Source organism: Bison bison, unplaced genomic scaffold, assembly GCF_000754665.1.
Source record: "Bison bison bison isolate TAMUID 2011002044 unplaced genomic scaffold, Bison_UMD1.0 scf7180017864461, whole genome shotgun sequence".
NCBI lineage: Eukaryota > Metazoa > Chordata > Mammalia > Artiodactyla > Bovidae > Bison > Bison bison.
Genome location: NW_011495023.1, coordinates 3,238,637 through 3,252,314, shown reverse-complemented (window position 1 = coordinate 3,252,314; position 13,678 = coordinate 3,238,637). Strand labels below are relative to the sequence as shown.

Sequence of the window (13,678 nt, the reverse complement as noted above, 5' to 3'; positions counted from 1 at the left end):
AACTATACCTCAATAAATTAAAAAAAAAAAAAAACAAACATGAGGTCAACTGGCTACTTGAGTTTTGAAACAAACTTTATATGTTTATAAATGGTCTTGACACACTTTTATATGTCAAATACATTTGAAAAAAAATAGAAGAGAAAATAAAATGACCTAAAATAGACCATAATCATAAATAGGGTAGTTAAAAAAATTCTATTAGACATTCAGGTCCAATTCTAAATTTTTTCAGTCATAATGTTTTGAAACCAGTTGATAATTGTTGGTAATTGTCCATTTCTCATTTATTAGCACACGATATATTTTAACAACACTAAATTGCATAGTATGAACTTTTATAGAACAAATTTGGAAAACGCCGTTGCCTAAGCAGTACCTGGAGAGAACCAACTGTGGCACCATTCATATGAGTCCAGAACACCAGGGTACATTTTGGTCCCGTGCGTGAAATGACAGGAGTAAGGATATCAGCTATGTCACCAAAATTTCCATTGGAACTATCAGCATACAGGTACCAGCCGTCTGCGGTATTTCTAGGGAAAGAAGGATGTGTTTATCAGATAAAAACAAAGAAGAAACTCATAAATACAGTTTGTCATTGATCATACATTACAGTTCTGTAATTTGTCCTAAGAATATAACATGCTGTTTAGCATAATGACGACTCATAACCTTCAGCATAGACATTCTTCTATTTTAATTTTTAATCTATGTAGCATTGGTACAATGTGCAAAAATTACGGTAAAGGCTAAAATTAACCAATCTAACATGTAATGACTTGATCTTTTTTTTATTACAACAATACTGCCAATACTCTGATCAGTTTTGTAGAGCTTATTTTCATGTGGGTAAAATGAGACTTTGAAACACTGAAAACATTTAGAAGAGGCATAAAAAATGTAACTATAAATATACATAATTAAAGCATGAAAAAGAGAAATGAACTGTCCTGGGGTTCTATTAACTGGTCTAAAGTCTTTCAGGTTCAAATTTATTTTCTCTATTAAGTCAGTTTTACTTAAACATATTTTAATAAATTGGTAGGTAATTTTTAATGTGTGTCTTTTCTCTCTGAATTTCATACAGGAGAGGGAAACTAATGATGGAAACAAATATCAGTGTAATCTTGCCATAAAGGATAGAGTTTATACCCTTATTTTAATTATCAATTCAAAAAAGAGATAAGACATGCTATGCAACACAGAGCTTTTTGAAATATTAAATAAGGAAGTGATTGCTGAAAATTCAGGTATTCTTTCACTTCTTTGATTAATTAGCTTTCACAGCACTTTTTCACCACATGAGACACGAGTACCATAGAGTTTAAACTTGCTACTTATTAAAACCATTTGGAAAGCTGTATAACTTCCGGAGGAAAGTAGTATGAAACATTAATAGAAAATAGATGGAGACAAAGAGGAAAGTGTTCATCCAGTCACATGTTTACTGAGTCAGTCTTTCGAGTCTTACTTGTCCAGCAGTGGGAATGTGACTGTGGACAAGATGCATGACAGGGCTGAGCCCTGGCCACAGCATTTACTAGATGGCACTTTAGGCAACTTATTTAACCTCTCTGAACCTACTGCTTTCTTCGTTTATAAAATAGGATAGCTCCATGTTATTAACAGGAATTAGAAATAAGTGGAACCTCTAACACAGTACCTGGCCCATCTAATATATTTAATAAATGGGAGTTGTGATTTGTGATTATGTTTATGTCACTAATTGCTGCTAATGGAATAAAGAGTTTAGTGTCGTATGAACTACACAGGTTATGAATTAAGATTATTTTTAAGAGGCAGGATTATCACATTAAATTGTCAGCATTGTGTGTCAATGACTAAACAGTTCCAGCTTTTTTCCTTGTGTGTGGTTAATATCCCAGGATCCCACAGATGCTGAGAACAAACATGAATACATGAATTATTCAGTGGTTCAGGATTCACTGAAATTCAGCTCCATTTCAGTAGACTTTTTTCCCCAAAATTGGCAAACTGACTGTAAGCTTAATATAGATATCCAAAGAACTAAGAATAGCCATTTTATCACAAAGGAAAGCAAAGTTGAAGAATTTACTTGATCAGATACCAAGATTCATTATAAAGGTAGAATAATCAAGATAGAGTTGTACTGGAGTAAAGACAGAAAAATGGGCCAGAGAAATGGATTAAAAAGTCTTAAAATTCTATACATATTTGTACATCTGATTTATGAAAATCTTAGTTCTTCAGAGCAGTGAAGGAAAGGACAATCTTTTCAATGTGGATTGAACAAATTATGTAGTCCTATGAGGAACTTTGACCCCTATTTCACAGCATTCAAAAATAATAAATTACAGGAAGAATATACCTGAAATGTGAAAAGTAAAACAATAAATCTTGTCTAGGATATGTAATAATATCTTCATGATATGGGACTGAGAAAAAATTTTAAATAATATATAAAGATTACTAACTATAAGAGGAAATACTAAAAACTAGGACTGTATTAAAAAGCAGAGACGTTACTTTGCCAACAAAGGTCCATCTAGCCAAAGCTATGGTTTTTCCAGTAGTCATGTATGGATGTCAGAGTTGGACTATAAAGAAAGCTGAGCGCCGAAGAATTGATGCTTTTGAACTGTGGTGCTGGAGAAGACTCTTGAGAGTCTCTTGGAGAGAAAGGAGATCCAACCAGTCCATCCTAAACAAAATCAGTCCTAAATATTCATTGGAAGGATTGATGCTGAAGCTCCAATACTTTGGCCACCTGATGTGAAGAACTGACTCATTGGAAAAGACCCTGATGCTGGGAAAGATGGCGGGAGGGAGGAGAAGGGGACGACAGAGGATGAGATGGTTGGATGGCAATGAACTTGAGTCTGAGTAAACTCCGGGTGTTGGTGATGGACAGGGAGGCCTAGCATGCTACAGTCCATGGGGTTGCAAAGAGTCAGACATGACTGAGTGACTGAACTGAACTAATTATATAACTACATATTTATATAAGGAAGAACAACATGATGAAATACTGCCAAATGGTAATGTTTTATCTTTGGGGCCATGACTATTTCATCTCTTACACAGTGTCTGGTTCACTCTCAACAATAGTTGATACTCTCAAAAATACTTGATACTCTCAAAAATACTTGATAAGCAAAAAGTACTTTTAAAATCACATGTGGAAACAAAAACACCAAGGGAATACTAGAGCTGTAGATCAGTTGATATTATGCAAGAAAATTTTATAATAATATGTTCCAGGCTAGGGGAGAAAAAATATAAAAAGACAGAACAGTATGAATAGATTTGGAGACCATGGAAGTATTTGGTGACTAAAAGTCATAATTCTAGTAATGATAAAAGCATCTAATCAATGGTTCTTCAACTGGAGGTCCTTGCACTAATTTCATAGCAACTAGACAATGAAAATATACAAATGCTTCATTTCCCCCAACAATACAATTTGAGAAAATTCAATCACAATAACGAGAGTAAATGAATTATTGGAACAATTCTAATTATATTCCCTTGAAATATCCCCTCACCTGCAAAGAAAAGGAAAAAGGGAGACATTTCAGGAGATCCATTTGAAAAATGTAAACAATACAACTGCATTTGTGTTTTAACACTGCCCTATGCACACTGGGCTTCCCCAAGTGTAAAAGAATCTGCCTCCAAGGCGGGAGACATGGGTTCAATCCCTGGGTCAGGAAGATCCACTGGAGGAGGAAATGGCAACCCCAGTATTCTTGCTGGAAAATCCCATGGACAGAGCAGTGTGGAGGGCTACAGTCCACAGGGTGGCAAACAGCTGGACACAAATGAGGACTGAACATGCAGAAGCACATCCACACAGGACCAGTGTAAAAGTATATCATCTGGTTACTAGTTTTATAGGCCTTAATTGAGGACATATGATGTGTGTATAATGTCTAAAGGAAAATGAAGAATGATCCAAGCACGTGCCTGAGATGAAATTATTTGAGCACGTACCTGCAAAGGAAATCAACTCCCCTCCTGGAAAGAGTACAGCAGTAATGATCATACCTAACAGTGCTGTCACTCATAAAATATCAGCATCTCTCTCCCAGCCTTCAAACTGTCTTTTCTCATACAGGGCAGGAAGTATGATGTTTTATAGAAATATACCTTTTCTAATAAAACATAGCATAAACCACAGTAGTAAAGGTTTAAAGAAAGCACAGCTTTATATCCAGGTGTCACAAAAGTAAAGATCCAGGTGATGATACAGAAGTCATTAAAAAGTCATTATAAAAATAGATCTGATTTACAGTCAAGCTATTTTTTAAAATGCTGCCTAAGCATCATAGGATAATCAGTTTCTAGAGCCTCAGTATTACACAGATTAAGTGATTTAAAAATTGACATTTCCCTCTTATTTGAGAAGTGAAGTGAAGTGAAGTTGCTCAGTCATGTCCAACTCTTTGCGACCCCATAGACTGTAAAAAATAAACCCTTGCATGGACAAATCAAAATATACAGGTACAGTATGAGGGACATATTCTTCAGGCTTATCCTCTGTGTTGAGATATATCTTATGATTATAATACTGTAACAGGCTGTTGTAATATACCTGATGGTACATGAGTGACTGAAAGTTGTCATGAACTTGATTACCTTCATGAGTAGCAGAAAATACAAAGTGTTCAACAGTATAATTCTCCTGGGGATTTCCATAGTATCACCCTCATGTCTGCAATGAACCATCCTTGCCATGTGTAACTCCTCCCCACCCCTCCTACCAGCTCCACAATCCAATCCACCGACTGCTGGAGTAACCTTCTTAAATAAGACAGAACACTCAGAGTTCTCATGTGGGATTTTTAAAATATAAGGGAAAAGGAACATTCCTTCTTGAGTGTCAGGACATGACCCCACCCCCATCCCTGATCCCCCACCCAGGTCTGAAACCAGATGTGCAGGATTCCAAAATTCCAAATATACCCTCTACATTCTGCCGGAACATTGCAAAAGACCAAAAAAGAAAAAGTTTCTATTTGATTTTATTGGTCCTTTACAATATACATTTGATTCTACCATCTGGCTTAGAAATCTTCAATACACCTTTACTTACTCAAAGTGAGATCCCTGAACTAAATTGTATGTTCCTGGATTGCAAGTACGTAAGAAGCCTTGGTAAAATACACATCAATTCATTACATACACTGTCCTGATCAGCTGACTATTTTGTTTCATTTTTTTAATAGTTAGAATTTCTTGATAAAGGAAGCACTGAATTAATTTGCTTCTGGTGCAAGCTTGTTGATATCATCATTTTCTTGTAACAAGCCTGTCCATAGAGCGGTCTTTCATAACGAGAAAAAGTGAGTTAGTTGCTCAGTTGTGTCTGACTCTTTGTGACCCTGTGGACTGTAGCCCACCAGGCTTCTCTCTCCATAGAATTCTCCAGGCAAGAACACTGAAGTGAGTAGCCATTCCCTTCTCCAGAGGATCTTCTCAACCACAAAACCCAGGTTCCCTGAATTGCAGGCAGATTCTTTACCATTTGAGCCACCAGGGAAGCCTCTTTCAGGCTGAATTGGTATCTTAGTGGGGGTCAGAGAACTTTTTTTCTGTGAAGGCCACAGAGAAAGTATTTTAGGCTTTTGGGGTCATAGGGTCTTTGTTACAACTATTCAACTCTGCAGCATGAAAGCATCCATGGACCACTTAAATGAATGATTATAGCCATGTTCCAAAAAAAAACTACACTAACAAAAACAGGCATTAGGCAAAAACTGGCCCACAGACCACAGTTTATTCAGCACCATTCTTTGGATAAAAGTCTCAACTCATCGAGATCTGAGAAATAACTTTCTATACTAACATCCAGCTTCAACTTTCATATATTATTTCACTCAGCCACCCAGATTTATACTCATTGTATGTGTTCATGCATTTACTTGAATACATCATGTATTTCCTTCTCTCTGTCTCCCTTATGTTGGTCTTTCTTCTGGACAATGTATAACCTCTGTTGCTGTTCAGTCACCTGGTCATGTCCAACTCTTTGCGACCCCATGGACTGCAGAATGCCAGGTCTCCCTGTATCTCACCATCTCCCAGAGTTTGCCCAAGTTCATGTCCATTGCATCAGCCATCCAGCCATCTCATTCCCTAAGATGAGATGAGTATAACCTCTATCCTTAGTCTTTTTCCTAAAGATTTACCTTCCATAGCATCTCTCATCTGCAGCCTACCAGGCTCCTCCATCCATGGGATTTTCCAGGCAAGAGTACTGGAGTGAGTTGCCATTGCCTTCTCCATGCCTTCTGCCATTGCCTTCTCCATATGAAGCTAAAGTCTCACATAGACATATGAAGGCATATATTTTAACTTAATCTATTACGGTATCTAGAACACCTTGTAAAATGGCTTAAACTCAACGGATACTTAATAAATATTTCCTGAATGTGTTGCTAAATAAAAGCAGTAGATATTTATTGCTTTTCTATAAAAAAAATTCTTCTTTACAAATAAAATTTGCACCTCAATTGTGAAAAAGGGATTTACAATTTGAGCAGTGCCTTTTAGATTTCTCCTTCCTAGTCTTATGAAACAAAAAAATGAAAAAAACATTTGTTGAAATTTTACATAACCACCTGGGGTTTTATCAACACAAAATTTAATAACAAGGTATTAAAGCCAACTGTTTTAATTAGGAGCATCCATGGTTCTTGTTTCAATATTGTATGACATTCCCTGGAGAGCAGCTCTTTGTGAGGCAAGAAGAAATATATTTAAAAGATAACAACTGATAAATATAGAGGTCTTATATGGAAACTCCTAAATTTACACAACGCAGCTGTATTTATCATCTAATTCCAAAATAGGAATTTAGAATGCTCATGTATGTATATTCTTTGTTAAATAGATTTCAGACCAAAGAAACACTAGCTCCTACAATGTATAAAATATTGGAATTTTTACATCAGTCTTTAAATTAGTATGCCTTTAAATTAGGGAGTATTAAATAATAGTTTATTATTTGATACTTGCAACAAGACTAAGAAAGTAGGATTATTCATTACTATTTCATACATGAGATAACTAAAAAAATTTGCCAATGGTAACTTGCAAAATACTGAAGTCAGGACTGGGGACTTAGATTCATCACCCCATGCCTTACACTCTTTTTAAAATAAGAACACTTGAGTTATGCTTAGATAGAACTGATATTTTTACAAAATAACCTTCCTATTCAAGTATGTATTTCCACTTATCTATTTTTCAGTGTTCCTCAGAAGTTATTTTTTAAACTGCATTATAATTAATATACAGTAAACTGCTTATATTTTAAATGTTAAGTTTGATGGTTTTTAATAACCTTTTACATCTGTATAGCCACCACACTGGATATAGAACATTTCTCTTACCCCAGAATATCTTCTACTAGTTGTCCTATAAGTATGATGTCTGAATTAGCAGCATTAGCCTCACCTCTTGGGCCCTATCTCAAACCTACTGAATCAGTAACTCTGGAGTAAGGTTCATTCAACAAATTTTTCAGCTTATTCTGGGGTATATTAAATTTTGAGACCCATTGCTCAAAATTGCTAACAGTTAAAAGTTGCTAAATGAAGATGCTAATCCAAAAGGAATATGCAGAAAAATAAACATTCAAGCTTCATTATCCTTCCTGAAATGAACACTTTAGCGACGATAACTTTGAGATTAAAGAATTTTTTTTAATAATTGTTAGAACAATACATTTTCCGTTATATAATGTGGAAAAAGGCCCTACGTTTTAGTAGTAGAAGGAGAAGAGGAGGAAAAGGAGGAAGAGAAGGAGGAGGCGGGGACAGTAGGGAGGAGAAAGGAAAAGGAAAAAATGGTTAGGAGAAGTAAGATATCCATTTGCAAAATAATGAAGCTGGACCTTTACCTTTATATCCCACACAAAGATTAAATCAAAATCCTAAACATAAGAGCTATAAAACTCTCAGAAGAAAGTTTAGAGGAGGACTTTCCTTGGGGGTTTAGTGATTAAGACTCCATGCTCTCAGTGCAGGGGGCAGAGGTTCAATCCCTGGTCAGGGAACTAAGATCCCACATGCTGCATGGCACAGCCCAAATACAGACTAGGGAAAAAGCCTCATGACGTTGAATTTGGCGGCTATTTGTTGGCTATGATACCAAAAGCAAAGGTAACCAAAGGAAAAATAGATAAACTGAACTATGCCAGAAGTAAAGCTTGTATGCATCAATGAACACTAACAACAGAGTGAAAAGTCAGCACATAGAATCTGAGAAAATATTTGCAAATCATACTCTGATGAGAGATTAATATCCAGAATATACAAAGAACTCCTACAACTCAACAATAAAAAACAAAAACCCCATTCAAAATGAGCAAAGGACATGAATAACTATGCAAATTAGCTAAGCACATACAAAGATAGTCAATGTCACTATAATTAGGGAAATACAAATCAGAACCACCGTGTGATATCATTTCCCACTCACTGGGATGGCTATTATAAACCCCTCCCAGAAAAAAAAAAAAAATGCTGTCAAGAACATGGAGAAAGAAATGTTTATTATATGTGTAAAATTGTATGTTAGATATATTTTGTCATAATAAAAAATTTGAAAAGACTTTAATAGGAAGCAAATTAAAGATCTTGTTATCTTTCTGGGAAAAAAAGCATTAGCATTATTTGAGTCTAATATTTAATATCTTCCAATACTTGCTTTATTCCTTTTACCATAATTATATAAAGAAAATATTTGTTATTATTGTTCAGTCTCTCAGTCACATGGACTTTTTATCTTAAGCATGGTACACATAAAATCAAATCTCCTCTAATTTACCCAGTGGATCTTACCAGTATCATCATTTTCTACAGGCTCCATGTCATGAAAAAGATTGAGAAGCCCAACTATATTTAAGCTTTCTTTCCTTCTACTGGCCACTTAATTTAGTTTTACATATATAGTAGCTGAAAGTCGAAAGAGAAATGAGAATAAGCAGAAGTATAGCATTCTGTATCAAAAAATATATATATCTGTAATGGAGAGATAACTGCTTGGACATATTTTCCTTTTGAAAAGCAGTTGGGCTGATTCCATAATCTAAAATCAGCATAAGCCTGCTAGTGTCAAGGAGGTAAAAGAAATGTACAAGCCGTCTCTGTTAACAGGCAACAGGCTTGTCAGATGTAAATGGCAATCACAAGTATGCAAATGAGTCATATTTTCCAGTCAGATTCTTATTCATTCAACATTATCAGGGTCTGATAAAAACTAAAATGTTCTATGCTCAAATTTTAAATGATTCCTGTATTTGAATATTTTTCAATATTATTAAAGCTATGGTGCCTTGAGATTAAGCACTTCTACCTTTTTCCCATTTTTTTAAAATGCCACACTGTACTAGAGATTAAACTAGCAATAAAGCATGAGTGAGGAGCAGCTATGATGTGTAAAACTATCTGTTGTCCTGTGTTGCACACAGAAAGCTGACCCTCAGATCTCTGCATCTGTACAGAGAGCAGGTAATTTGGTTCTGGTTCTTAACCTTCTCACAATCACACTGATGAAAGGGGATTCATTCTGTGCCATGAATTCCCTGTGCCAGGCCACCGGAGTTCAACATCAGTATTTTAAAGCCTTGTATACTTTGTTAAGGATGATCATGAACTATCATTCTTTGACCTTTACATTATTCTACAGCACTGCTCATCAGCAGTTGCTGTTATCAGTTATTTATAGTATCACTGGTCTGTGTTGGAAAGGGCAATCTAAATTCTGAATATACAAAAGATGTAGATCATGTTAGCAGTATTTGAAAATGTAAACAAACACTACCACAGTGTTTTGCGGCTAATCCTCTGTTTTCCTAATAATGTGAATACAGAATGTCACAACAGGAATCTAAACTAAGGCAATGCTAGTAATGAAACGAACATGGTACAAGCTATAACAGTTTAACGTGTTAAAAGGGAAATCTTCTTTGAACTGAATGTGAACAGCGAATGGGCCTAGTCCAGGACAACTTTGGAGCCAACTATTCTACTTCATGAAAAGCCTCTTGTGTCCTTTCCTTTTAAATCAATCTTTGAAATACATCAATGCTATTGATACTACTGGGCAGTCATATTTGTTTCAAAAATTTTGCTGATAAAAATTGAATTACCAAATTTAATATTTAAATTTTAAAATAATTTAATAAATATCATTTAATTTAAAAAAATCTATATTTTCTAATTAACTCACTAAAAGCTTTCCCAGAATATTAATTTGAGTTCAAGACATCCTAACCAACAGGATAACTGTGTTTCATTAGATAACTTTGTGTTTAATTTAAAGTAGACTGAAAAGTAATCCCTGGAAAAAATTTAGATCCCTACTTTAATATCAGGAAATTTTATTTTAAACTTAGTGATTTCTCCAAAGAAATTACAGCCCAAGATATTTTTCTCCGTCTTCTCTTTTACAAGTACTGCATACATCTCATGTAAAATATATCCAAAGTTAATAAGTGTAATATATCTATGAACATGAGTTAAAAGCATATCAGGAAATAATCCATAAAAGCACCATAATTCTATCTAAAGCAGTTTGGAAAAGAGAACTAATTTTATCATCAAAATTTTATTATTGTCTCCAATCTCCTCTGGCTTTGCTTTTAGCTTTTATTTATTTTTTAAGAACTCCTCTATTGGTCAAAATAGCAAATGCTTCAATTGTGTTGTCTTTTCATCATCCCTTTTTTCTCACAGTTACTTAGTATGCGATCAGCACAATGGTAGGTGTTGTAAAATAGTCAAATTGTTAGCACCCTTTTTCTCAAGATACAGTATCATGAAGGCATTAGACAAGTAAATTAATATTACTGGTATTCTCAGACACATGCTGGAATACAGCTAATACCCAAAGAACTATTTGGATTTGACTAGAGAGAGATCAGAGAGTTTCGCAGAATTGACTTTCAACCAAGTTTGAAAGGATGGTTTGGAGATTGTTGAAAGAAAGCACCATGCATGACACAGAGTCCCACATTTGCAGAGTAAACAGATTCACTAGAAGAACAGGAGAGAGGGCTAATGATGATGTGGCCAAAATAAGAAGCCTGAGTCACACAAGAAAAGACCTTAATGATGAATGTATTAATTAACCTTACTCTGATAATCATTTTGCAGTATGCACATATAGAGAATTATTACATTATATAACTTAAGCTTACACAATGCTGTATTATCAATTATATCGAGATAAAGTTGGAAACAAAAAAAATCATAATACAAAGCTAAGGAGATGAAGAATGTTAACTTGGATGTTGGCTAAGTGCCTTAAACTAAAGAACTCAAAACAAAATGAGAGATCTTTTTCTGTTCCCACAGAAAGGTCCTATTGGACGTCTGCCAACCCAGGCTTCTATGTTAAAAACGAATAATGCTCTTTAGCAGCTCTTTTTTCTTTTTTCTTGCATTTCCAGTTAGTCCAATAGTATTGCATTTATATCATACAAGTATTACATCAACTTCTCCAGCCTTTCCTCTCTTTTTTGTCCTTTTTAATTTCCCTTCTTACTCATCACTTGAAGTATTTCAACAATGAATTAGCCCTCTAGCACAAAGTGTTACTCCAATCAATTACTATTACCAATATCTTTAGAAAAGCAAATTCAAGCACATCTTTCCCCTTCATTAAATGTTTTATCAATCATTCTACTATTGTAAAATAGTTCCTGTTCTGAAGACCTCTATAGAATGTGTCATCTAGGTTCCATTAACTTCTGATTTTCAATTAGAATTGGGTGGTATAAGATACTAGCAGGAGACTGGAAGGTGGAAAGAAAGAGCATTCAGGGTATTTATTCCCACAATCCCAGTCCCTTCCCTCTCTACCTCACCATTTTTGTGGCAGGGAGCCACAAAGTGAAATAGAGATAGAAAATCCACCAGAAAAAGAATTCAGAGTAACAATAGTAAAGATGATTCAAGATCTCAGGAAAAGAATAGAGGCACCGATGGAGGTGATACAAGAAATGTTTAATAAAGAGATAGAAACTTAAAAGAACAAAGAAAGATGAATGATGTGATAACTAAAAAAATTAAAAATACACTAGAAGGAATTAAGAGCAGAATAAATGATGCTGAAGCATGAATAAGTGAGCTGGAAGACAGACTGGTGGAAATCATTGCTGCAGAACAGAATAAAGAAGAATGAGAAGAAAAAAGGGCAGTCTAAGAGACCACTGGTACAACATTAAATGCACTCACACTCATATTATAGGGGTCCCGGAAGGAAAAGAGAGAAAGGATCTGAGAAAATATTTTAAGAGGTAATAACTGAAAACTTCTCTAACATGGTAAAGGAAACACTCAAGTCCAGGAAATACACAGAGTCTCGTACAGGATAAATCCAAGAAGGAACACATCAAGACACATATTAATCAAATTGATAGAAAGTAATGACAAAATCTGGAGAAGGCAATGGCACCCCACTCCAGTACTCTTGCCTGGAAAATCCATGGACAGAGGAGCCAGGTAGGCTGCAGTTCATGGGGTCGCTAAGAGTCAGACACGACTGAGCGACTTCACTTGCACTTTCCACTTTCATGCACTGGAGAAGGAAATGGCAACCCACTCCAGTGTTCTTGCCTGGAGAATCCCAGGGATTAGGTAGTCTGGTGGGCTGCTGTCTCTGGGGTGGTACAGAGTCGGACACGACTGAAGCGACTTAGCAGCAGTAGCAACAGCAATGACAAAATCACTGCAGATGGTGACTGCAGCCATGAAAATTAAAAGACGCTTACTCTTTGGAAGGAAAGTTATGACCAACCTAGATAGCATATTAAAAAGCAGAGACATTACTTTGCCAACAAAGGTCCGTCTAGTCAAGGCTATGGTTTTTCCTGTGGTCATGTATGGATGTGAGAGTTGGACTGTGAAGAAAGCTGAGTGCGGAAGAATCAATGCTTTTGAACTGTGGTGTTGGAGAAGACTCTTGAGAGTCCCTTGGACTACAAGGAGATCCAACCAGTCCATTCTAAAGGAGATCAGTCCTGGGTGTTCACTGGAAGGACTGATGCTAAAGCAGAAACTCCAATACTTTGGCCACTTCATGCGAAGAGTTGACTCATTGGAAAAGACCCTGATGCTGGGAGGGATTGGGGGCAGGAGGAGAAGGGGACAACAGAGGATGAGATGGCTGGATGGCATCACTGACTCGATGGACGTGAGTTTGAGTGAACTCTGGGAGTTGGTGATGGACAGGGAGGCCTGGCGTGCTGCGATTCATGGGGTCGCAAAGAGTCGGACACAACTGAGCGACTAAACTGAACTGAATGACAAACAGAAAACCACTGATAATTACTCCTCCATGATGGGAGCATAGTATGGCTGCTATTTTATCTTTGCTTTGTGAAGTTCTATGCAGTTCTTTAAAACCAGCTCAAAAATCACTTTTCATAATCTTTTTTTTTCTTTGTATATGATCAACCCTGCTTCCTCTGCACCCAAGTAATATTGCACCTTCTTAATGGTCCTTATATTCTCTTTTAAATGATACCTAATTTTTAAAATTTCTCTTCAGTTCAGTTCAGTTGCTCAGTTGTGTCCGACTCTTTGCGACCCCATGAATCGAAGCACGCCAGGCCTCCCTGTCCATCACCAGCTCCCAGAGTTCACTCAAACTCACGTCCATCGAGTCAGTGATGCCATCC

General features: G+C 36.0%; 1 protein-coding gene across 1 annotated transcript in view; it reads right to left on the bottom strand.

Moving 5' to 3' along the window:
* The window catches only part of MALRD1 (MAM and LDL receptor class A domain containing 1), a 559,293-nt gene that overhangs the window by 360,233 nt on the left and 185,382 nt on the right, over nt 1-13,678 (bottom strand). Inside the window, exon 22 of the mRNA XM_010859895.1 lies at nt 380-536. Coding sequence (XP_010858197.1) covers nt 380-536 — 157 coding nt within the window. The remainder of the gene's footprint in view (nt 1-379; nt 537-13,678) is intronic.